This window comes from Vidua chalybeata, chromosome Z, assembly GCF_026979565.1.
Source record: "Vidua chalybeata isolate OUT-0048 chromosome Z, bVidCha1 merged haplotype, whole genome shotgun sequence".
NCBI lineage: Eukaryota > Metazoa > Chordata > Aves > Passeriformes > Viduidae > Vidua > Vidua chalybeata.
In genome coordinates, this window is record NC_071570.1 from 39,887,905 (window position 1) to 39,911,298 (window position 23,394).

Sequence of the window (23,394 nt, forward strand, 5' to 3'; positions counted from 1 at the left end):
GAGATTGCGACATTCAGCCATGTGCAAGTCCTGGTCTGCAGCTGGAAGTGCTGGATGGAATTTAATTTGTCTCATGTACATTTTTTTAGCTAGAAAATAGTAGAAGCATGGTTGTTTTAAGGAAAATTTTTCAGATACTGCATCACTTCAGAGCAACATTTTCTTTCCTCTAAGACTACCTGCTCTTCAGAATGCTTGTTCAGTCAAATCATTAAAGACTCACAAAATAAATAACGTATATTAGGTATGCCATAAGACACACAGTAAATGGCTTATGGGCAAGATGATGAAAATAGTTAATAAAAATAAACGTTTCTCAATCTGTCACCCTTGCAATGCAGGAGAAATTGTCTCTGATGAATTTGGCAGACAGTGTTATCTGGCAGGAATGGTTCACTGAAGGTAAGTTAAGGGAAGGGTAGCTAAACAGTAGTTCATGTGGCATTCAGCATAGACCTCAAGCTCAGTATTCAGGCAAATAAACTCCAGCCTAGAGTTTCCAGCCTCTACAGCAGTGGTTAATAATAAGCTCACAGGAAAGTTTTTATTTTCTCCTGATTATCAAAAATAAAGATTAGCTATATAAAGCCATTCTCTTAATCTAAATCATGAAAGCACTGTAATACCATATGCTCTGTTTCAAAGGAAAGAAAAATATTTTGCTTCAGGTACAAGGGTTGAGGTCCAAAGTACAGAACCCACCGTCACAGGCATCAGTAATTTGTAATCCTGGTAACCTGAAATTCCTACTTTTCAGAGTATCAGGGGGCAAATTTCTGACAAAATGAAAGTTAAAGGCAATGCCTGTTCAGTACAGCTGGGACAGATCACAACCTCAATGACTGGACTAAAAAAACTTGCAAACTGTAGTTTTTCAAGAATATGTCTATTTTAGTGAACAGGACAGCTTATACAATTACCTTCTGTGGATGAGACAGAGCTTTATTTCTAAATCTATAATTCATGATCTTAAGACAGACAGATTTTCAAGTAGCATGAATTCACAGCTGCTTTAGAAGGCTATAATGATCTCTGAATAGATTTTTTTTTGCTGGTGGGTGGTGGGATGTGCACTTGGGAGAGCAGCAGTGCACAAATCCACATTCACACAGAAACACAGAAAAGTAAAGTCATGCTCCAAACTGATGACTCTTTTGAAATGGCAGAGATTAAGGTGCTGCATTTGGCAAGAACATTGTGCAAGGGACAGTGTGTCTGTCACAACAGCACAAGATACAAGGTTAGAAATGTGGATATCAAGAAGTGTTATAAATGGAGCACAGCTTCTATTCAGGCAAGGCACGAATGCAAGCTTTGGGATAAAGCAACTGTGTTTGAAAGCTTTGACAAGCTTGGGACACAGAACTACCATCAAATTCCATGAGAATCTTTAAAGTTCTCAATTTCAGTTTACTGCAGGTGTCTTTCAATTTACTAGAGAAATTTCACCTGCTACTTACATTTTCAGGCAATTATAGTTACCAAGATTTGAAATATTATAACAAATGTAATTTTTGCTTTTTCATTTAACAAAATCAATACAAACTGTACAGATACCAGTATCTTTTTAGCCACGCATTAAGATGGACTAAACTGTAAACAATATACATGTGAAAGAGGAGAATCCAGACTTTGTGTACAGTTGTAACTTCACATTGCTTACTTAGTATTTTTCCAAAGGACTGAAATGTATGGGTAATTGTAATCAACAAATCTGAGACCAAATATAAAAACCTGGCATGCAGCGTGTATTGCAAAAGTGCCTGCACCTCTGGAAGACATATTGATATAACTCACAGTAAAGATAACTTCAGTCTTTTAACACTGACGGTGAAATATGCATTTCACAGGATGACACAGATAGCAACTCACTGATGTAATACAATAAAGCACAGACAAGCACTCTGACACAGTGTGGATTCAATCCTAAAACAACTCCTTTCATATACCCATTACCTCTGCAATGATGAATTCATATGCCCTTCTGTTTCCTGCTGCTTATTGATGAGAAATATTAAATAGCATCACATAGATGAACATCACACTGTTTTTCCTGCAAGCCCATGGTAGAGAAGGTCTCCTTGTTTATAACATGTATTTTCTGCTGGCCAGCTTGCTGCTTCAGGAGAGTTTGCTGGACTCAAATCATTAGCCTTCATCTCATGGTTAATTAGAATATCTGTTTCTCTCTCATGCCTGTTTATTTTTTGGTTTGGTAAAATCCAATTTTTCAAATTAGAATTAATGCTCATAAAATGCTACCCTCACCTCTCTGAAACTGAAATAACTTAATAGGGTTCTGACTTAAATGTTTCTGCCACAGATTACCCACTGTAATTCTGGATGACAACTAAACAGCAGGTGCAAAGGACTGCTCAGTTAAACCATAGCAAAATCCAGACTTTATCCACTGTGTGATTATGGTGTTGTTTAGATGGGGTAAACTACAGAGCATCAGGTGAAATCAAAGATGACACAACAGAAATTGCCCATTTGCATTCAACACAAACTCCAAGACCTGAAAGTGTGAGGGAACAAATGAAACTGAAAATTAGTCAGAGAAACACAGTGTCGCAGTAACATCATAATGTCCATGAAAACAGACTCTTATATGGAATAATGTCTCTAAGGGAGACGGATAACAAACAAAACTAGCCAGCTTCAGTTGAATGAAAATGCAAATAGTTTTCTCCTGGCCATTTCTTGTGCATGGCACCATAGTAGTGAACATAATCAGTGCCTGCATTACAGGACCTGGTGTCTGCACAGAAAATGGAGGGTATTCTGGTGACAGACCTGTTATTCTAGAAAGAGAAAAAATTCTGCATTCATATTAGCAGCCTTTACACATTTTCATAGTCTAACCAATTTAAAGAAATGTATAAAATGAGCATGGGATTGATATTGAGGACTTCTTTGCTCTGTCTGCTTCCCGGTAACCTGAAATACTGGGAACAGGGCATAAGTTTGAAAAGCTGTGTCAATACAATGCCAAAGATGTCACTATCCTTTCTGGATTTATGTCTGTTCCTGTAAGCAGCTGATGCCACAAGAACAACAGGGCCAGGCAGCCCTCTGTAAAGAAACATCTGGTGAAAAGAAATTCCAAGTTTTAATCACGTGTCCTTCTAATATCCCATCGTGTGACCTAGGGGTCTTGGGTGTGTGGGTTTTGGCCCATCCAGGTGCCCCGGGCATGGCTGAAGCCCCAGGCCAAGAACTACTGACCCTTTTCCTAACAACAGGGACAGGAACCTGTGGCCTGGCAAGGAGATCGGCTGGAGACTGTTATAGGTAAAAATTGACTCAGCCGAATTAAAAGAAAAAAAAAACAATAATTTTTATTGTTTGGATCGAATTCTATCTGAGCCAGCCACAAAGAAAAGGACAGAGCCGAGCCCGGAATCGGCGTTGGGTGAGACGCAAGTTCAACCACTCTGGCAGAGGGTCTCTCCTATGCTTCACGCCACCAGTCCTGGGCGAGCAGTTTTTATACAGTTTATTTTGCTCGAGGCCGGGATTTCGGCGATCAGGCTTTTCTTTCTATTCAAAGTCCCACATATTCATAAAGTCTCTTTTCTCTGCGCCGGGTTGAACAATCCGAGGTCCGGGAAAAAATGTACATCGATGATGGAGTTACGGGAACCCGGGAACCCGGCATTGAGATGTATCTTTCGGTGGTTCCAGTGATCCTAATCTCGGGTAGTTGTCGGGACGATCATCGCCTGGGAGTTCCTAGATCATCTCGAGAAACAACCCGTCTCCGGAGCAAGCTACTTGTATTAACTTGTAAATGAAGCCTTATCGGCAATAGTTTCGACATACGTGAGACAGCCTTCCCCCTCCTTCTGCCCTGGCTCGCTTGCTTTGAGTCTATATCTTTGTCATATAAAAACTCCTATCTATATATATTACTCTATAGGCATGAATATGCCTATTACACATAACCAGACGATGACACCCAACCTGGACTTGATGATGTTGGAGGTGTCTTCCATCCTGAATAGTTCTGTGATTCTATTACTTTCCTGCCCTTAGGCTGTAGGGGTGTTAAAAGCCCATGGCCCGGTCCCTACACGGAGGCAGATCACTCTTTGTTGTTTGGTTATTGCATCACGATTAAATTATTTTAAGGATTTGGTCGTCTGAGCCTCTGCTATGGGAGAGCTAGTGTGACTGTGAGGGGCTGTGCAGCTGCCAAGGAGCCTCTGTCCCAGCTCAGGTGGTGCGGGTCTGACGGCCAGGGTGGCTGGCTCCTAGATGGTCGGACAGGGAAGTTTCCCCAAGAGCAACTGCCTGCCGATCCCGGCTGCAAGAGAACGCCCACTCCTCCTCACCGCGAGCCGGTCCGGAGGGTAGTGGAGCCGCCCGAGGGCGATCAGGGCTCGGGGTGAAGAAACACCGGAGAGGCAGGTCCGGTGCCCTCGGGCGAGGGGCGGCAGGAGCCCGCGCCGGCCCCCGGGGCCGCGCGAGAACAGGCGGGGCGGCCCCCGGGCCGCCTCCGCGATCGATGTATGGGCACTCGACAGCGGTAGAGGAGGCAGCGGCGATGGCGCTGAGCGGGGTGCGGGTGCTGGAGCTCGCCGGGCTGGCGCCCGCGCCGCTCTGCGGGATGATCCTCGCCGACTTCGGAGCGCAGGTGGTGCGAGTCGACCGCCTGTCCCAGTCCGCCGCGGCCTTGGCGCACGGAGACGTGCAGGCCCGCGGGAAGCGCTCTTTGGCGCTAGACCTGAAGCAGCCGCAGGGCGCCGCGGTGCTGAGGCGGCTGTGCGGCAGGGCGGACGTACTTATCGAGCCCTTCCGCCACGGTGAGGGGCCGCGGCTGCCGGGGAACCGTGCCGGGGCGGCGCTGCGGCCGCGGCGCCCGGGCCGGGCCGTGGGGGGTGAGCGGGAGTTTGGAGGTGCGGGGCCGCGTGTTGCCGTGCTGAGAGGCTCCAGCCTGTCTGTGGTCTCTGCGATACTGAGTGGAAGCGGGCAGGGAAGAGCTCTGGAGGCGCTGGGGGCGCTTCTGTGTGGCGGATTTATGCACTGCAGCCGCTGTGTGAAACCACAGAGAAAGACCGCCGGGAGCGCTCAGGCAGGGCCCTGCCGCCCGCCGGGCTCTGGAGGAGCAGGAAGGGTGTCCGAGCCGAGGGGTCACACCGAGCTTGGAGCCCTGGACGAGCAGGAGGGTGTCCGAGTCCAGGGGTCGCACCGAGCTTGGGGCACCATCCTGTATGATGTCCAGGCCTGCTGCTGAAGTCCAGCTTTTTTGACGGTTGCTGTGGCAGTCAGAGTTTGAGCTTAAAATTCCTCTGAAGACAGCAGATCTGGCATTATGGTTACACATTTACAAAACACATATCCCAGGGAGAGGAATATAAGAGTTACATGTGTTAAATAGAGTAGTATGATTCTGTTGTACGGGGTTACTCTGATTTGGGATCAAATCCAGGTTACGAACTACAGTCTTCATCTTCAAACATCATGGCTAATTTTAGGAAGTTGCTTTCTACAAACTAGTCACTTCCTGCCAGACTTAAGTCTACTTTATGAAAGCCTTCCTTGTGTTTTTGCAAGTGCTTTCCATTTTAAATGTAAGATTAGAAGTGAGACAATTCTTTAAATACTCAATTGCAGATTTTTTCAGTTTTTCAAAACTGTCTTTTAAAGAGAACTTTTGGTTCATTTTTTAATTACAGTATGCGTATTTACTAATTTATAGGCATGCTTAACATCTGATTTTCAGTAGCAAAATTAATGCCGTTGTAAGATCAATGGACTTTTCAGATTGACTACATTCCCTCTGTTTATAAGACATACACAGGCACTCACCTGATGGTTATGTCAGTATCCTTGGGTGCTCCTTGAGGGTGCTGTTCTGTTAGAAAAGGTCAGGTTGGACAGGGCTCTGTGTACACGAATCTAGTTGAAGATGTCTCTGCTTCCAGCAGGGGGTTGGAGTAAGTGACCTTTACAGCTTCTTTCCAACCCAAACCATTCTATAACCATGCTTCATTGAGCTAGCTGAAATGTTTTGGAGATTTTACAGACAGTTTAGAAATAGGAGACTTTATCAGTTAAACATCATACATCATGGACAGATAGTGTGGTGTGCCACAAGTAATTATTTTCCTTTGGAAAATGGGTTTATGCTTACCTTAAAATTGTTTGTTTTACTCCCCAGAAGCTGATTAAAAAAAAAAAAAAAAAAAAAAAAAAAGAAAAAGTTACATTCAGCTTTTTCCTTGTAGCTGATCTCCTGGTTTTTCCTTATGAAATTTTATTTTCTTTGGTTTTATGGGTATTTGCTGGGCTTTTTTCTCAGTTGGAATTTTGTAACTAGATACTAGGTTGTCAGGGCCTGTGACTAGGCAGATTTGCCTGAACTAGGGAAATCTGTGAGCCATCATGAGACTGCTGGAAAACAGTGAGAAGGTGAGGGCCCAAGCTGCAGAACAGTTTCTTGCGAGGCATGAAGACATGTGACATTACAACAATGACTTTGTGACACCAGAGGGGTTGCTTGTCACCCCATTTCCACTTGTGCATTTGAAAATCATGCGTTTTGCCAAATTTCACTGCTTTCTTGGGAGTAATCACTTGCTGCTGCCCAGTAATTGGTACAGTAGAAATGGATCTGAATTAAATTGGTGGTGTAGTAAAAATATGGACTAGTTTTGTGAGGCAAGCTGGAGTAATAGATTCTGGGGTGGAACAGGCATTGAAATTATGTTATCCTTTTGATTCCAAAATATGTGGCCCAGCAGTGCCAGTATAGATCATTGGTAAAAGTCTGATCAAACTGCACTGAACCAGTAAGAAAGTATAATTTATTGCAATTCAAATTTATTCTCTTAAAACCACTGTTTTAGGACTGCAAGATTAAAATTTTAGCCTTGATTTCTGTAAATCCATGCTGATTCAACTTACATACCATTGTTTCTAAAAGTTCCTTATTCCCTGCATTAAAAAAGAGCACATTTACTTGTGTGCAGTTCTTACAAGGTTCTTACACATCATCTGTGGAATAGTGGCATGGTCCAGTCACATCAGTGAGTTAAAACACACAGGAACATGAGGTACTGAGAAATGGTGAGGAAGGTATATTCCAGTAAAATACAGATGAAATTTCAAGTTATTTTAATATGGAAAATGTAAGAGTTTTCTCTTTCTTTTTTTTCCTTGTTTTACCAGGCTTTGGTAGCTTTCTGTCTTGTCCAGTGGTGCATAGTTTTCTGTCAGTCTTTTGGAGAAGTAAAACAGGAATAAAAGCTGAAAAAAAGATCCCTAAAGCCTAATTTCCACTTGGTTTATATTAAAAATTTATGCAGTATGTTGGTAATTGATAATGTTCGTGTTGTGACATGGACACTGAAGTAGAATGTGCTACTTCATAAAGTGCAGTTGAGTTCTGCTGTTGTATACTCTAACTTTGAGCCATTATGTTTTGAGTGTTACTAAATGTGAATTTGAATTCCTTGCTTATGTCTTTTTAAGGTGTCATGGAAAGACTTGGTCTTGGCCCAGAGGTCCTTCTACAGGAGAATCCCAGACTCATCTATGCTAGACTTACTGGTTTTGGCCAGACAGGAAAATATGCCAAGTCTGCGGGTCATGACATCAATTACTTGGCTTTATCAGGTAGGCTGTAAAATTTTGTTAAATAAAGTTTCTTTCCCCCCTTTGATCAAGATTCAAGAACTTGTTGAAAGCAGATAGCTCAAAATTTATCTGAGGTGCAGTCTGATAAAACAGCTGATCTGAAGAGTGTCAGTGAAATGGGGCTTTCCTTTCACTGTGCTTTCCTCTGATGCTTTCAGTCAGCTCTGGCACTTACTTAGCTCCTCTGTAAACTTCCTCACAAGTCAAAAACGGGTCACAATAAAAGAGGACGTTTTCTACCAGGTTATTAAGATGAAGCAGCTCATTGAGGGGTCCAACCAACCAGTCAGCACACAAAAGGAGGAAATGTGTACTGGACCGGCTGTTTGTTTTGCCAGCAGTGAGCTGTTACAGGCTGGATCAGCATGTCTTCCTAGGCTGTACATTATTTTCCTACCTTTGTGCTATTCTATCTGAATGAAGTATCAAATATTTTTCTGAAGAGAGGACAGGATATTTTCTTCAGGGCCCCTTTCCTAGAAGCTCTGTATACTTATAATCATGAAAGGACTGCAGATTATTTTATGTGCTTGTGAGCAGATTTTTTTGAGGAAAAAGATCTAGGAAAAACTAGGCAGCATAAGACAATTGAGATCTTGTGCTTTTCTGCTTGTAAATATGTCTCCACTGATATCAGCTGAAAGGAAGAAGGCTTCAAATAAAGTGGAAGTGCTACATTTCATTAAAATGTTGTGGATATTATGCTGGTGTATGCTGGTTTTAAGTGGTACGATTTTACAAGTATGCAGTAGCAAACAGAAAAAAAAATTATGCACCTCAGGTGCTGCCCTTCCATGCATGGCCCTACCTCCTGCTCTTCACACTACTTCTGTCACTGATGTGTCTCTGAGCCTGTGAAGGAGGAGAGAAGATGGCCCAAAAGTTCTTGGCTTCCCACTGGATAAAGTAGTTCTTGTAGGAAAGGGATGGAGCAGAGACAATGCAAACCTGGTGATCTGGTATCTCCTACTATGAGGAGTCATAATGTTGTGGAATTAAATTTCTTTAGAGATGGATTCAGTCTTCCCTCATGGAAAATTTTAGAGAGTAGAAAAGATTAAAGAAAAGATGCCTCATTTGAAACACTTTGACTTCATGTTAAGATGATTTCAAATTATGACGGTATTTTTATTTGTTAGCAGTGGAGGGAAAGAGTCAGTACAGAAACAGCATGGTCCATCCCTATCTTAGTTTGTAGTACTTTCTGGTTTACAAATAGAATTATTTTTATCTCTGGAGCTGATTTAATCAGTAGTGTTTTGGTTAGTGATATCTTCCTAAAATAATTTTGCTTGAAATTTCACAGATCAAGTTTTTCTGCCTATTAAAAGGAAGTAGAACAAGGTGTTTGAGAGGTGTCATTCCTCAAACATGAGATCTCATATTCTGAGTATTTTCCTAATGAGCTTTGGCTTCCTTTAAATAAAAAATAGATTTTGTTAGGAACTCTTAAGAAGTCAGTATATTAATTTTCTGGTGCCTGTGACAACTTGTTAGACTATTAAAAGGAAAGTTTTAGGCAGCAGCAGGGGTTTTACTCCTGCACTGCAGGATTTGGAAACCTTTTATACCGTGCACTCTGTTGCTTGCCTATAGGAAGTGCATTAGACTATTAGTTAATTAAACAGTGCATCAGTTTAATGATACACAGTTTAGTGCATTGTGTGCAATTCTCAGGAAATTCTGACCATGTACTCTGCAAGTCTCAGGTCTCAGGCCACAGACACAGGAGATGGATGATCACACTGCAGTTTCTTGCTTGCCCAAAGGGAATTGCTATGAGGCAATTACAAAGAGTAAGGTCACAGTAAAGAGGTTGTTCAGGGTGGCAGAGAAATGCTAACAAATTCTAAGCTCGGACTGAAGTAAACTAGCTTAGCCTTTACTCTAATTCCTTTTGTTTCTGCATAATTGCTGGCATAAACATAGGTTCCTTGTGTTTACATTGCATGCATTCAGAGATAACCTTCCTGTGTTAGTCACTTTTTTCTTAGATGCAATCTGTTTTTTTCCAAAGGTAGTTGGAGAGGCAGGATAGGACTGAAGCACAGTTGTCAGTGTGAGATCCTTTGTGATGATTATTAGTTCATTTTTATGAGCACATAAGACTATACATCTGCATTTTTATTTTAAAATATTCAAAGAAGAACACTTTATCAAAGTGGCTTTGAGACACATCCATAATGCCTCTTATGGGTGAGATTCAGTGCATGTACAAAGTACTAATATAGAATTACTGCACCCAGGGTTGGGTTTTTTAAATAAAATTTTGTCCCTATGTAGTCAAAATATCAACATCTATCTGTGAGAGTTTTTTTAATCTCTTTAATTAATTACATCTTCCCTAATGTGCTTTCATACATTTTTACTCTTGTGAATTAAAGAGCCAGCCAAGCAGAAATAAAAAACATTAGAAGATTGCTTTATGCCTTATTTATTTGCATAGTTTGAAAAGAATGCTTTTAATGGTAGAAATCAATGTTTATAATTAATTTTATGCTTATCTGTGCTTTGTTTTCTCTTTTGTCAGGTGTGCTGTCAAAGCTGGGTAGAAAGAATGAAAATCCTTATGCACCTGTAAACCTTCTGGCTGATTTTGCTGGTGGGGGTGTCATGTGTGCACTGGGCATTGTTATAGCCCTCTTTGAACGTGCCAGATCTGGCAGAGGACAGGTCATTGATGCAAGTATGGTAAGCTTGTTCTCAAGGAACTTGTGGTTTCTCAGGCTTTCTTAGGTGTTCTCCTACTCTAAATCTGGGAAAGGGAGGAGATTGTAAAGTTTAAAATTGAGAATTTGGGAAAGGGAAAGTGAGTGATCTCATAAAGTGGCTATTCCTTCTCATGCAAGCAATTTTCATGAATCACTGCTGGCATAACATCCTTATGTCATGCACACATACTGCAGCCTCTCCCCTCTCCCTGCTTTTGCCTGTCTGACTTCTTCACAAAGTATTAGCTCTAGGTATTTGATGAATAAGTGTGGTGTATGGAGATAAGGTGTATAATAAACAATTGGCTTACTGAGTAATAGCAAAAATGACAATACTCTTGCAATAAAAATTGCATTAGCTTTATTCGAGATACATCTTCTTATGATTTTGTGACAGGTCATATCTTATTTAGAAACCCTGTTCGCTGGGATAGTTACACTGCCTATGGATCATTGCCAAGAAGTCAATTTCAAACACAAATAAATGAAAGGCTAAATTAGCTTAATAATGAATATTTTTTCCACTGGAAGGCCACCTACTTATACACAGAGAAAATGAAAAACTTAACAAGTGGAGTTCTATAGATGTTTGTTGGGTTTTTTTTTATCTGTTTTCTCCAATAAGTTGAATGATGGATGAGCTATTGTGTTTAGTAAATTTACAGGTGATACACATATGTGAAGGACTACAAGTATGCTGGACTTGGAATAGAATTGAAAATGACCTTTTCAGATTGGAGCCATGACCTGAAAGAACTGGCTGCCATTCATGGACATTGCTGCTCTGTAGTCCTTTGTAAGCAGAAACAATTTGTTGTACAAGTACAGTAACAGTAAGAGAACAATTGGCTAAAGTACAATCATGGGAGTTTTTCATAGTCACAAGCTGAACATAAGTCAACAATATCATGCTGTCACAAAACACATACATATTGTATTAGGATGTATAAACAGGAAATAGAGCCAGCAAAGTTTCTGAAGCAATTATTCTAATCTATTCAATTTTTATGAAGTCTCAGGAAAATAATGTTTCAGACACTGACCATCATCTTTCAAAGTTGCTAATTTGAGGAAGATCAAGTAGCACAACAAAAATTATGACCTAAAAGAAGAATTGAAGGAGATTGTGTATTTGTGAAATAAAAACTGTGAAAAATTGTAACAAGTCTTCAAATACTGAAAAAGATACTTTTTGTAGTATTATCAAATTTTCCGTATCACAATTCAGCAAAATAAAGGAATTTGTTAGAAGAGGAATCAGTGAAGTCTGCTAATGTTCTAAGGAAATTTGTAGCTCATTTGGAGTAGAACGTGTTGTGGGGCTTTTTTAAGCCCTTAAAATTGTGTCTTCCAATTTTTTCTTGTCTCCTCATAATTGTGGAATTTACAGTTTCCTGCTGATGTGCCTGGTGAACTGTGAAATGGACGGAATATTGTCCAGTATCACAGGATGTACTTTACCTAGCATTTGGTCATATTCCTTATTTCTTGAATAGACTTTCAGTGACACAGTTGATGAAAATCATCCATGCATCATCAGCAGTAAAGACTGCAGTAAGTTGACTGGTGGGTGAGCCTGTTTTTACAACTAAGGTTTTTTTTTTTTTTTTTTTTTTTTTTTTTTTTTTTTTTTTTTTTTTTTTTTGTGGAAGAAATTGTTTTAAAAATCACAACACTGCAGCATTTCAGCTGTTTTGTTTTAACACTCTTTTTGCTTAAGAGACTCTTTACTTAAGCTGTTGTACAATTTAGGTAGTCTGAATATGTTAAAGACTCAGACACATGGTACAATTTTCTACAGTAGAAACTGCACTGTGCAAAAAGCAGACAATGCCTGTCTCAGAAGAATTAAGTGCCTGGCCTGAATTGATTCCTGCTGGTTGCTGTCCCTTCTCATTGATCCTATAGGGATCATTGCTATCTCACAGGAAGCCAGATAGTTGCCACTTAGAGCGGACACTGGGATGTGACACAGTAGGCACAATTGTACCTCTTCATTCTTGCACCACACTGGAACAGAGACATGTGAGTCAGGGCCACAGTTTGGGTTCACTAGAGTTTCAGCCACAGAACCTTCTGCTAATGATAGGCATCTGACTGAGTATAACTCACTCTTTGTGAAAAGACAGTCACAGGAAAGCATGCTGGTAGTAATAGCTTGCATAATAGTCTCATGGCAGGAGCACTTAGCAGTGCATCAGAAGACTGAGGTTCTGGGTTTTCCTCAGCCTGGAGGTACTCAAAACCAAAATGCCCACATCCTAGAAGCCTTCATCAGTCACAAGGATAGTTTCAGTTGGTGTGAATTCATTCCCACTTTTGTTTGAGCTGTTTTCAACAAATTGTGGAAAGAACAGAAGGCTTGCGGAGCAGACAGGTCACCCATTAGGGTGATGCCTCTGGATTCTTGTGTCTGCTTCAGAGACTGCAGATGTTTGTAACATGAGGGAGACATGAAACACATAACTCTTACTGTAATCATTCTGCAATTAGACTTAAGTGGAGACTCTTCATGTTATCCTTTTCATGTTGTAAAAGAAGGTGACCACATTAGTGAGTGTGTGGTGTTACTTTTCCATGCCTCTGGAGGTCTGGTGCAGATGTTAAGACACTTTTTTTATTTGTCTCTGAATTATGGTGGGCCTCAGGCAGAACCTAGCTGACCAGTTGCCCAGACATAGATATTTCTAAAGTCCCTATACCAGTCAAAAACAGATGTACTGTTTTATTTTAAGTGTTTCCTGGGTAAGTAGCACATAGATGTTGTACATCTGCGGACTAAGAATTATGTCAGGACCAAAATGTAGTTTTCAGTTAGGTCTTATTCTGATATTTTCCCCATCTTTTACTATCCTTACTTTCAGTGCTTTTTGTGTAATATTACTTTTTGTTAATATGAGCAGTGCAATATTAGGTCATTAGTAAAACAAACTTTATTTTAACATCCTTGCAATAATTTTGCAGATCTGCAGATGAAGGTATGCAGTATTTTCTCATATGAAAGTACTGTAATTGACTTTAACATGTGACAGTGAGGATAGAAGTATTCCTGTCCTTGAAGCAGTACTAGAGAAGAGTCAAAGTAAAACACCTTAAATGAAGAAGCCCTCTTGACTGCATACTTCAGCAATTTGCATGTTTTAAATTTTTGCATAGAAAGGTATAAACTAATAGATCTTTCCACATGAAAATTTAGTAGCTTTTTTTTTTTTTTTGGTACAGTGTCTATTCTTTTCTCTATAGACAATATTAGGTTAGTTTTATGCAGCTGAAAATACATGAATCAAGTGATACTCAGAATAATACAGCTCAGGTTTTAATCTGTTCTACTGGACTGTTTCTGGTCACACACTATTAACTGGCTTATCTTTGCTTACAGTACTTTCAATACAGTTGAAAGAAAATCAATTGTGCTGATGAGCAAAACTGTAGGATGTGATTTTTCTTGAAAGACTGTCCCAGCTTTGGTAATTATTGAAAAGCTGAACAAACTGAATTTTCATCTAGGTGTACTGCACAAAGACAAAATTTCGAGGAGCTATTTGGACTGGAATTACTCATGTTTTCTAGCATTGCATTCATCAGACTCTTGTCTATTTAGATATTCCTTTGCTATGTGTGTGTAGCTGCCAGTGATGACAGCTTTTGTTTTAACGTAGCGTTGGAAATTTTATTTTATTTCCTTCAAATTTTCTGCTCAAAATAGCAGTCTTCCTATAATCAGTATATTTAAAGGAAATTTGGTATTTATAGGACTGGCACATATACCTTGTTTTCCAGAGGTTTAAAAGGTTGATGGCTGTCTGATGCTTAATGTTGCATAGAGCTAAGAAGCTCATCCCATCACTTGTAATTACTCCCTCATAATGAGCTTGCTAAATGAGGAAGCTTTGGTCACTGAAAGGGTGTTGCCCATCTGAAGCTGCCTGACTACATTTATGCTCTTTCTTATTCTCTATTTCTAGATTATTTCACATATGCAGTGTAAACAGTAATTGAAAATTTTAAGAAACGGAACTGCTTACCAGAGATTCGGTCATTAAAAATCTTAGAAAAGGGCAGAATTGAGAATAGCTTTTTGTTGTTTTGTTTTATACAGAATTTAGATAACATGCCAACTAATTTACTGGAGCTTTTATTTTTTTTTTTCCCTCTAAATCTTCAAGGTAGAAGGAGTAGCATACCTAAGTTCTTTCCTGTGGAAGTCACAAAATTTGGGACTTTGGAGCCAGCCTCGAGGTGAAAACCTGCTAGATAGTGGTGCGCCTTTTTATGAAATCTACAGGACCTCTGATGGAAAATTCATGGCTGTTGGTGCCATTGAGCCTAAATTTTATAACCAGTTAATAAAAGGTGAGTAGGTTGGAGCAATTGTTACAGAACAGCAAAGCATGATTGTGTGAATTCTTTCACAGTTGGTTTTGATTCATAATGCATAGTTCACAGAATCACTAGGTTGGAAGAGACCTTCAAGATCATCGAGACCAGCCCATGCCCTACACCTCAACTATCCATGGCACCAAGTGCCACATCCAGTCTTTTTTTAAACACATCCAGGAATGGTGACTCCACCACCTCCCCAGGCAGACCATTCCAGTACTTTATCAATCTTTCAGTAAAAAACTTCCTCCTAAAAAATGGGAAATGTGATTTTTTTGTAAAAGTCAAACACTTCCTGAAGCTAGTTGGGTAGTTGTGCAGCAGTTTAATTGACTTTGTTTTTCCAGCCATTAATTTATTTCCTTTTCAACTTGATCTTGAAAAAGAACATATAGTTGATCATTCCATCATCGATTATTTGCAGTTCTTTGAAATGTTTTTCTCATCCCATCCCCAAGAGATTTTCGTGCTTGCATAGTAGCTGAAGAAAAAAGTAAATATAAAACTGTATCAAAGTAAAATTCAAGCCCTTGCCCTGGGAGTTAGGTAATTTGGAATTCCAATAAATATCTTCAGGGAGAATGCTTGTATTAAGTACAAAGCAAATGAGAAAAAAATAAGGCTGCATACCCAAATACCCATATGTTTGGCTTCAGTGATCAAACACTGGCCTGCAGTATTCATGGCCTGCAGTATTTTGTTCTTTGGAGATTAAGTTGAATCACTTAAGCTACAGGACTGGGATAGAATCTGTACTTGTTCAAAAAGCATCAAAATTCTGCAGTGGGTGTGGTCCTGTTTGTGACTCATTCTCTGTGAACCTTTTCTGGACAGTCCTAACTTCTTTTTATTTATCATTGCTATGGGGCAAGACTTGGGCTTTTCTCTCTCAGCCAGGTTATCTAGAGATAAGCCTGTGATGGATGAAACCAGTGGCCAGGTGATACAACGTGGTCACTGATGGTCTCTGTCTTCTTTAGATGACTCTTTACTGAGGAAAATGCTAAAATTCTGTTTTTCTTTTAGTTGTTTCTCAGAAATTTAGAGCTTAAAGTTAGAGCAACTGTGAATTCTTCTGCTTATGTTGGGGCACCCACACTGGACAACTTTATTTTCATGTTTGGAAGTACTCCTATGTTTACAGTGCAGAGAAGTTGCTTGATTTTAACAGCTGAGGTTTCAAAAACAGTTATTCCAGCAATAAAGAGCTAGTATGTATCCACTTGTAAGTAGACAACGACTGCAATCATTGTTGCACGTTTCAGTCTGTTTCTGCCATATTTTAAAAATCCAACATATATGCTACAGTCTTTGAGGAAATTTTGCTTTTGCTTGTAATTGTATCACTGTCTTTGCTTGTTTACACTCAGTGAGTTTCCTTTGTTTATTTTGTGAAAATGTGTTGTTTAAAGTAAATGACCAAATTCAAGATTTTCTCATAATATTGAATTTAAAGTAACTGCTCTTTTGTTATTTTGTTTGAGGTGCATATCATGATCTGTTCAGATATACATGTAGGAAATATCTATTCCTTTCAGCACTTAGGGTTTCAATCTTTCTGAAGCAATAGTGCACTAAATTAGAACAGCAGAACCTTCTTGTGACTTAGGGATAATTTCCTTTCTGGGATACTTATTGCAGAAATTAAATGCAGAACTTAAGCCTTTGAATATTACAGGGAAGAGAAAGGTGCCTGTGAGAATTGTATTGCTCTTTCACAAATCAGAGGATCTTTGACTTAAGCTGAGTAGTCTGTTTCAGGCATTAACCCCAGCTTTGAAGTGGGTTTAAAATGCTCTGTTCCAGTTGCAATTTCCATACTTTTCATTTCATAGCTTTTCTCCATATTTCTGGTCAGTTCTGCTGGTGAGCAATTTGGTGCTGTTCCAGATGAAATATATTCAAAAACCACTGGATGTCTCTCTGTCCATATTCAGAGGGTAGATCAGTTTTGCCACTCCCATACAATGAGAGTACAAGGATATGGATGTAGCAGATGTCAGTTGGAGATTTAAAGACTGCAGAATTGAGAAAGGAGTGTGATGTCTCTGAACAATTTGTCTCTACTCAAAGAATTCTGCTTAGCCAAAGCGGAACTGATTTCCTTTTGGTTTTGGTTCACTTCAGTGTTTCCCTGCAGAGTTCCTGCAGGAGCCCAATGCTGGACCCAAGTGCAGTTAGTGACATGGTGAGGAAAGTTCTTAAGGAGGCTGCAGAGGGAAACTAAATTACAGACAATAAAGCATATTAGTTTAAGAATATTGTTGGCTTTGTAGATTGTGCTCAGCAGGGACAACTGCCAGAAATTGCCAGAAACGTATTAATTAAATAAATTCCAAAAAGGCTTTATGAGAAACTGAAGCTATGTAAAACAGATGGAGTATAGAAGTATTTTGGGCTCACTATTGACTATTTGCTATTAACAGACAAGCTGTAGTCCTTTTGGCAGTATTAATTTTATTGCTACAAATATCAGACAATAAATAGCTAAAATGCCTTGGCATCTTATGAAAAATATGGTGGAATAAACATTTGCTACTAATGTTAAGCCTTGATCTTTTGACAGAAAGAGACAGAATGTCTTTCTGACCTGTGAATTGCTTCTGCGAGTTTGTTCTGTTTTTTAGCAATAGCTGCTTAGTCTTGCTGCAGCCAGGCTACAAGGGGTGTGAAGAACACAGTAAATACTGTGGAGCAGGTGAGATTAAAGGTTTAATTCTGAGTTATATGGTGTAAGGTCAGTTACAGAGGGTGAACTTAGTGTCCACTTAAATTAATACGGAAAGCACTGACAATCACTGAAGTACTGATCTTCAGTTCCTACTCCACAGGACCCCTTTCATACTACTTCAGTACTCCTGCATTGTATTATTTCTGTTTAAAAAAAAGAAGGAAAAATTCTGAAGGAGTTAAAAACATAGTTTACATCATTATGGAGGATTTCCATGGGACTCTCCATTATGTGATTAAGTATTGTGTCTTGTATTAAAAATCTGCTGATATACTGAATGCAGTACCACATTGTTACTGAGACATGCAACATGAGCAAACAGTTTCATTATGTTTTAGACTCAGTTATACATAATGTTATGTTTTATTTTAATGTATTTATTTTGATAAACCTTAAACATTGTACAAATACTGTAGAGGGCCAGGCTTCTGCTGCATCAAAACATTTGCAATTATGGTAATTGAGTATGTCAGCTTGGAGTACAGCTATGGATGCATTTGCAATGAGGCCTGTAGTACTGTGGGCCTGATCAACTGTCACTTCCTAAAAAAAACTTAAGTTTCAGAGATCAGAGAAAAAACTTTACATTGTTACTTTAATGAAAATTCACTACTCTCTTCTGAAATACGGGATATTCTGAAATTCAATTCCCTGTCACAGTGAGAACAAATTTTATTTAGTCAGAAAAAGAACAATGACCTTCACCTTGCAGCTGTTGTTTAGCCCAAAATTAAGGTTTCCCATGACAGATGATTTTATTCGGTCATGTTATGACAACATCATTTCCAAATTACTCTGCTACGACCATACATTTTTGAAAAGAAAATTAGCAGGTTAAACCAAGAAAATCCTGAACAAAACTCTGCTTTTAAAATAGTATGACTGAAATAATATAAAAAACTGTTTTAATTTCTGACATACCAAAGCAGTTTCAGTGATTTATCTAATGAATTTTGCTGGTTTCTTTCTCTTGAAATTGGTGCCTGATCTTACTACAGTTTGACTAAGAAGTTCTGTAGAAATAGGGATTTCAGTTTGCTCCATCAATAAACAATGTGGGGATATATGTCAATAGAGCTATAGCATTTGAGGGAGATTTAAAGTTACATCATTATAGAGAGACAATATTTCACTTTTCAAAAATAGTTTCAAAGCTGTACTAAAGTAGGTTGACTGTGCTTTTCCATAAAATCTCCTAGATGAACATTTAAACAAAAAGACTTGGAACTAAGTTGTGATTGCTTTATAAGATACTCTGTGTAAAAGATACTTTGCTTTTCATTACGATGAACATTTAAACAAAAAGACTTGGAACTAAGTTGTGATTGCTTTATAAGATACTCTGTGTAAAAGATACTTTGCTTTTCATTACACTGGGTGAAGTCTGTGCTCCTGTGGTATCCCAGGCAATTACGTACCATGTAATAGTTTCCTTGTTGAGTCAGTCACTCCTGCTCTGATACTGCTCATCTGTGCCACAAATGGTGAGCACACGCTGGAAAATGAGAACTTGTAGTGCTTAAATGCTCTCAGTTCATCCTGTTTAAAACTGAAGTCTTCAGTGGTAAGCAGAAAATGACCATGTAATATTAAATTCCAGGTTCTGCATATTGTTCCAGTTTGCCAGAGAATGTGCAGTGAGGCTCAGCCAACTTCCCATCTGCCATAATCATTAAAAATAATTGTGTAATGGGATAATGGTAGAACTCTGCTCATGTTGGACCGCCTGCTAGAAGCCAAACCATAGTTAATAAGAAAACGAGTACTGTGAAACTGAGTTTCCACTTCACAAGATTCCATTCTTTGAGACAGAAGCTCAGGTAGTGAGTATTTTACTTTCCTTTTGTGGAAGGTAAATTTGTCTCACCTCTTATGAACTACTTTTAGTTCATAAGTAAACTATACTGCACTGTTTGTCACTAGTGGAAGACTCTGAAAATCAATACTAAAATTAATTTTGAAAATACTGCTAGCTTTTATCTGATCATTATGTTCAACCAGTGTGAGTTACTTTCAGCTGATCTCATTTTAAGATGACATGAATGGTTATGGACACAAGAGTGTAAGTTCAGTGATTTAAGGTGCACATGGCTTGATAAAATCATAAGGACTTATCATTTGTAGTATAATTTATTGTGGTATCCACAGGCATTTCTAATAAGATGTGAGAATACTTATTTTGTCTTTGACTGTGATGAATTTCTTCTGAGAGTGAACAACTGCAAGGCTGTGTTTCTGAGTCTGGAGACTGGCAATTTCTGTGTGTTTTCCTTTGAAGTGCCAAAGTACCATTTCAAAGCATGTATTCATTTTCAAAACTATGTTTAATAATCTTGTGATCAACAGTGAAATTCTTAAATACTGTGTTAAACTGGGGGCGGGGGTACTGTGGGCCCTAAGAAGTGCATATTTTACAGATTATGAATGGAGAGAAAGAATTTACGGAGCAGAAGAAAAGGAGTTATCTCCCTTTCTTCTCCCCTGTATGTTTAAGCAGCAATATGTCTACCTCACTCAGTGGCAAGGAAGCCATAGAAAGACAAGATATTTTAGGTGTTTTCTGCTTATCTACAGCTAAAGACAAGAGGAGGTCTCTGTAAATTCTGTCTACAAACAGCCCTCTATGAACCAAGCCTGTAACACTTGTTAGTCTGATTAACTATCTAATACCAGATAACCAAAGATATAAAAAAAGAATGCTCAAAATTCAATTTTGCAGAGCTCTACATTTCCTTTGCCTTTTAACAGGGAACTGCTGTTTTCTAAGAAGATCTTTTTTTTGCTACTTATGCATTATGATGATAATTGTTTTCTAGTCTTTCTAAATTCTCAAATTAGCTTTTTTTGTATCCCTGCTTTTTCTGAATTTTTCTTGCTGTGTTCATGCTCCTGAATTTCACAATGTGACTGTTAGAACAGCCTTCAGTAGATCACTTCTGATTTCTATTTGGTATCATATATTCTGCTTATACTTCTGTACTATCTCCATTTTGAAACTGTAATTCAATTGCGTTTTCTCTTTCTTGTTTTTTACCTCCTTTTTGAGATAATCTCTACAATAAGTGATAAAAATTCTTGCATCTCCTTGAAGTAGCAGAATGAAAGAGCAAAGACTGCAGACAGCAGAATCATGAGAACAGAAACAGATATTGGAAACTGTTCTGGCAGCATAGAAGAGATGTAAGCTCCCCGGTGAGAAGGGATGTGATGCTTAGTTCAGGGATAGACCTAAGACTTGCCTAGTTGAGGAAATTTTCATTACAAGGCCTTGTGTACCCATGCTTTGCTCTGGTGTCTCAGAAGGGATGTGCTTAGTGCATACCTGGGTGGTCCTTGCAACTGAGATGGAAAGCAAGGTTATTGAGCAGTTAGTGAGTGAAAGGGCTGAGGGAATTGGAACCTGGGAAGCGTGCTGGAGCAGAGGGAGCAGGAGATACTGCTGGAGCCTCTGGACAGTGGAGTGAAGAAGCAGGTCACTCTGCCTGTAGGCACCTGCAGCTGAGCTGCCACATGTGGATCAAGCTGGGCACATTTATCCACACCATCTTCTCATCTGGGGCTAAAAATAGCCCCATCATGTTGAACTTCAAACATTGTAGCTTGCTGAATGTCCCTCTCTGGCAGATGTGCTGTCTCCTGAGAGATAAGTGTATTGCTGTAGTCCAGTATCAGCGATGATGAGAGACACAGGGAGACTCTGAGAGATGGTCAGAAGAATCCAAATTTATTGTGGACTACCTATGCTTATATACTATTCTTGGAGGGCTAGTAATGTTTTTCTACAATGGTTGGGTTAATCATCACATAAACAAACTTACACATTTTACAACATCTCTTGCTTGCAGAACTTGATGTGATTTTCTTTTCTGGTAAATCAGTCTGATTTAATCTTCAACTTGATTTAATCCTCGAAGTTCTGTTTGCTTTTGCCAAGGCATCCTGACTATCAAATCTCTTATGCTAACCAGGTCCAAAGTCTGTCATCTGTCTTGTGTGTAAATTATCTAAGCTGTACGATAGTTAAACTTTGCTTTTCTCCTTTCAGGTCTTGGGCTAAATTTAGATGAGCTCCCTTCTCAGATGAGTTTCTCCCACTGGCCTGAAATGAAGAAAAAATTCGCATCCATATTTGCACAGAAGACGCAGGATGAGTGGTGCAGCATATTTGATAGCACTGATGCCTGTGTGACCCCTGTTTTATCCTTCAAGGATGCTGCCTCACATCAGCATAACAAAGAAAGAAATTCTTTTATCAAAAATGATGAGGAAGAGATAAGTCCTAGACCTGCTCCTGTTCTATCAAGGACTCCTGCTGTTCCATCCTGTAAGAGAGATCCTTTTATAGGAGAGCACACAGAGGAGATACTTCTAGAATATGGGTTTACTAAGCAAGAGATTGATAAACTTCATTCTGATAAAGCAATAGAATTGAAGGACCTAAAAGCTAATTTATAATCTCTGACTGCATATCAGATAAATTTCAGGCTGATAGTGTAAGCTTTTATGCTTTAAAATTGAACTATATGACACATAAATTTTGGCATAATATTAATTTTAAATAATTTATATTTTTTAAATTATTGACATTTTAAATTTAATTTGAAAACAGTGATACTTACACTGATCTGTTTTCTAGAATGATACTACAGTTGTGATCTGAAGGTCTATGTAGTTTACTTTTTAAGCACCTGTAAACTCTCAGAATGTTGTTTAAATATTGTGTCCTTTGGTTTGATTATTTTCATTCTTGGTTACACCATTGATTTGCAATACATGTTGTAATTACCTGAAAGCAATTATTTTAATAAAATGTAGTTATATTCTTCTTAAATGAGTGATTGTGCTGTTTATTCATGAATTAGAAGGGATTTTTTAAATCTATTTTTCATATCATTAATTTGCTTTATCATGCTGAAACTATAGTCTAACTAATGCTATTCTCATATGTGCTGCTGCAGAGCTATTATCTCAAAGTTGATCTATTTAACAGCCTGACTACATTTTCTCAATGCAGTCTCCTTATTATATATTACATTTAGAATATCACCTTGGCTAGAAACTAAATTCAGAATCAATTTGGTTTATTTTTAAAATATCTGCCAAATAATTATCCTTTCCTCTCCTTATGGAAAAATGGTAGGCAACTTTGCTGCACAGGTTTTAAACAATGGTTATTCTCACTTCCTTCATACTTTCATTTGAAACCACCTCTTTCAAGACAAAAGAAAATAAGCTTTTATAAAAAATAAGTTATATGGTATTAATAAAGTATTGTCCAATGTGTGAGGAGTTATGACATGAAGAGTTGGATGCTCTGATTATTTTGTCTGTTTTGCTGAAGATTGGTTTGTAGGCTACAAAGGCTTCCAAAGCTGAGCTATACTTTAGCTCATTCTAATGTGTTGTGGGAAAAATGTCAACATTATTACCATAAAAAAACCTTTTACATTTTACTACATAAACCCCAGCCTGGAAGCAAGAATTATCTAATAGGTCCTGGCAAGTTGTCTAAATCATAAGCAAAAACACCTGTGGTTTCCAGCTGATAATCAGTCTAGTGTAAGCTACTGAACCTTATACAGGGCTGCCATAGGATTTGACAAGTTTCTTAGTCCCAGATATATCTTACTGTGTTGGAGAAAAATCAACGTTGTCAAATGTGATGTCCATCATGGATAAATTTTGAAACAAAATTTACTGATGTCAATTTAAAACCTTGTGTTTCTTCAGGATATGTTGAATCAGCTGGCTCCCTCAGGTGGCTAACCTGAAAGGTACAGTTTGAATAAGGTCACTACAGGTTTCTTTTAAAGCCTTCCCCTAGCAAATAAGACTGTTTAAAAAACCCACCTCTAAGTAATTTTGATACTCTCTGTTTTCAGAAACCAAGAAATAATCAGTTCTTTTGCAGGCAGTACACAGCACACA

General features: G+C 38.8%; 1 protein-coding gene across 1 annotated transcript; it reads left to right on the forward strand.

The window, feature by feature from the left end:
- The first annotated feature begins 4,435 nt into the window (after positions 1-4,435).
- AMACR (alpha-methylacyl-CoA racemase) lies at positions 4,436-22,297 on the forward strand. Its single transcript, XM_053932622.1, has 5 exons — positions 4,436-4,808; positions 7,480-7,623; positions 10,175-10,335; positions 14,522-14,708; positions 21,512-22,297. The coding sequence occupies exons 1-5, from the start codon at positions 4,511-4,513 to the stop codon at positions 21,919-21,921; spliced, it is 1,200 nt and encodes a 399-aa protein (XP_053788597.1). The 5' UTR covers positions 4,436-4,510; the 3' UTR covers positions 21,922-22,297.
- The last annotated feature ends 1,097 nt before the right edge of the window (positions 22,298-23,394 follow it).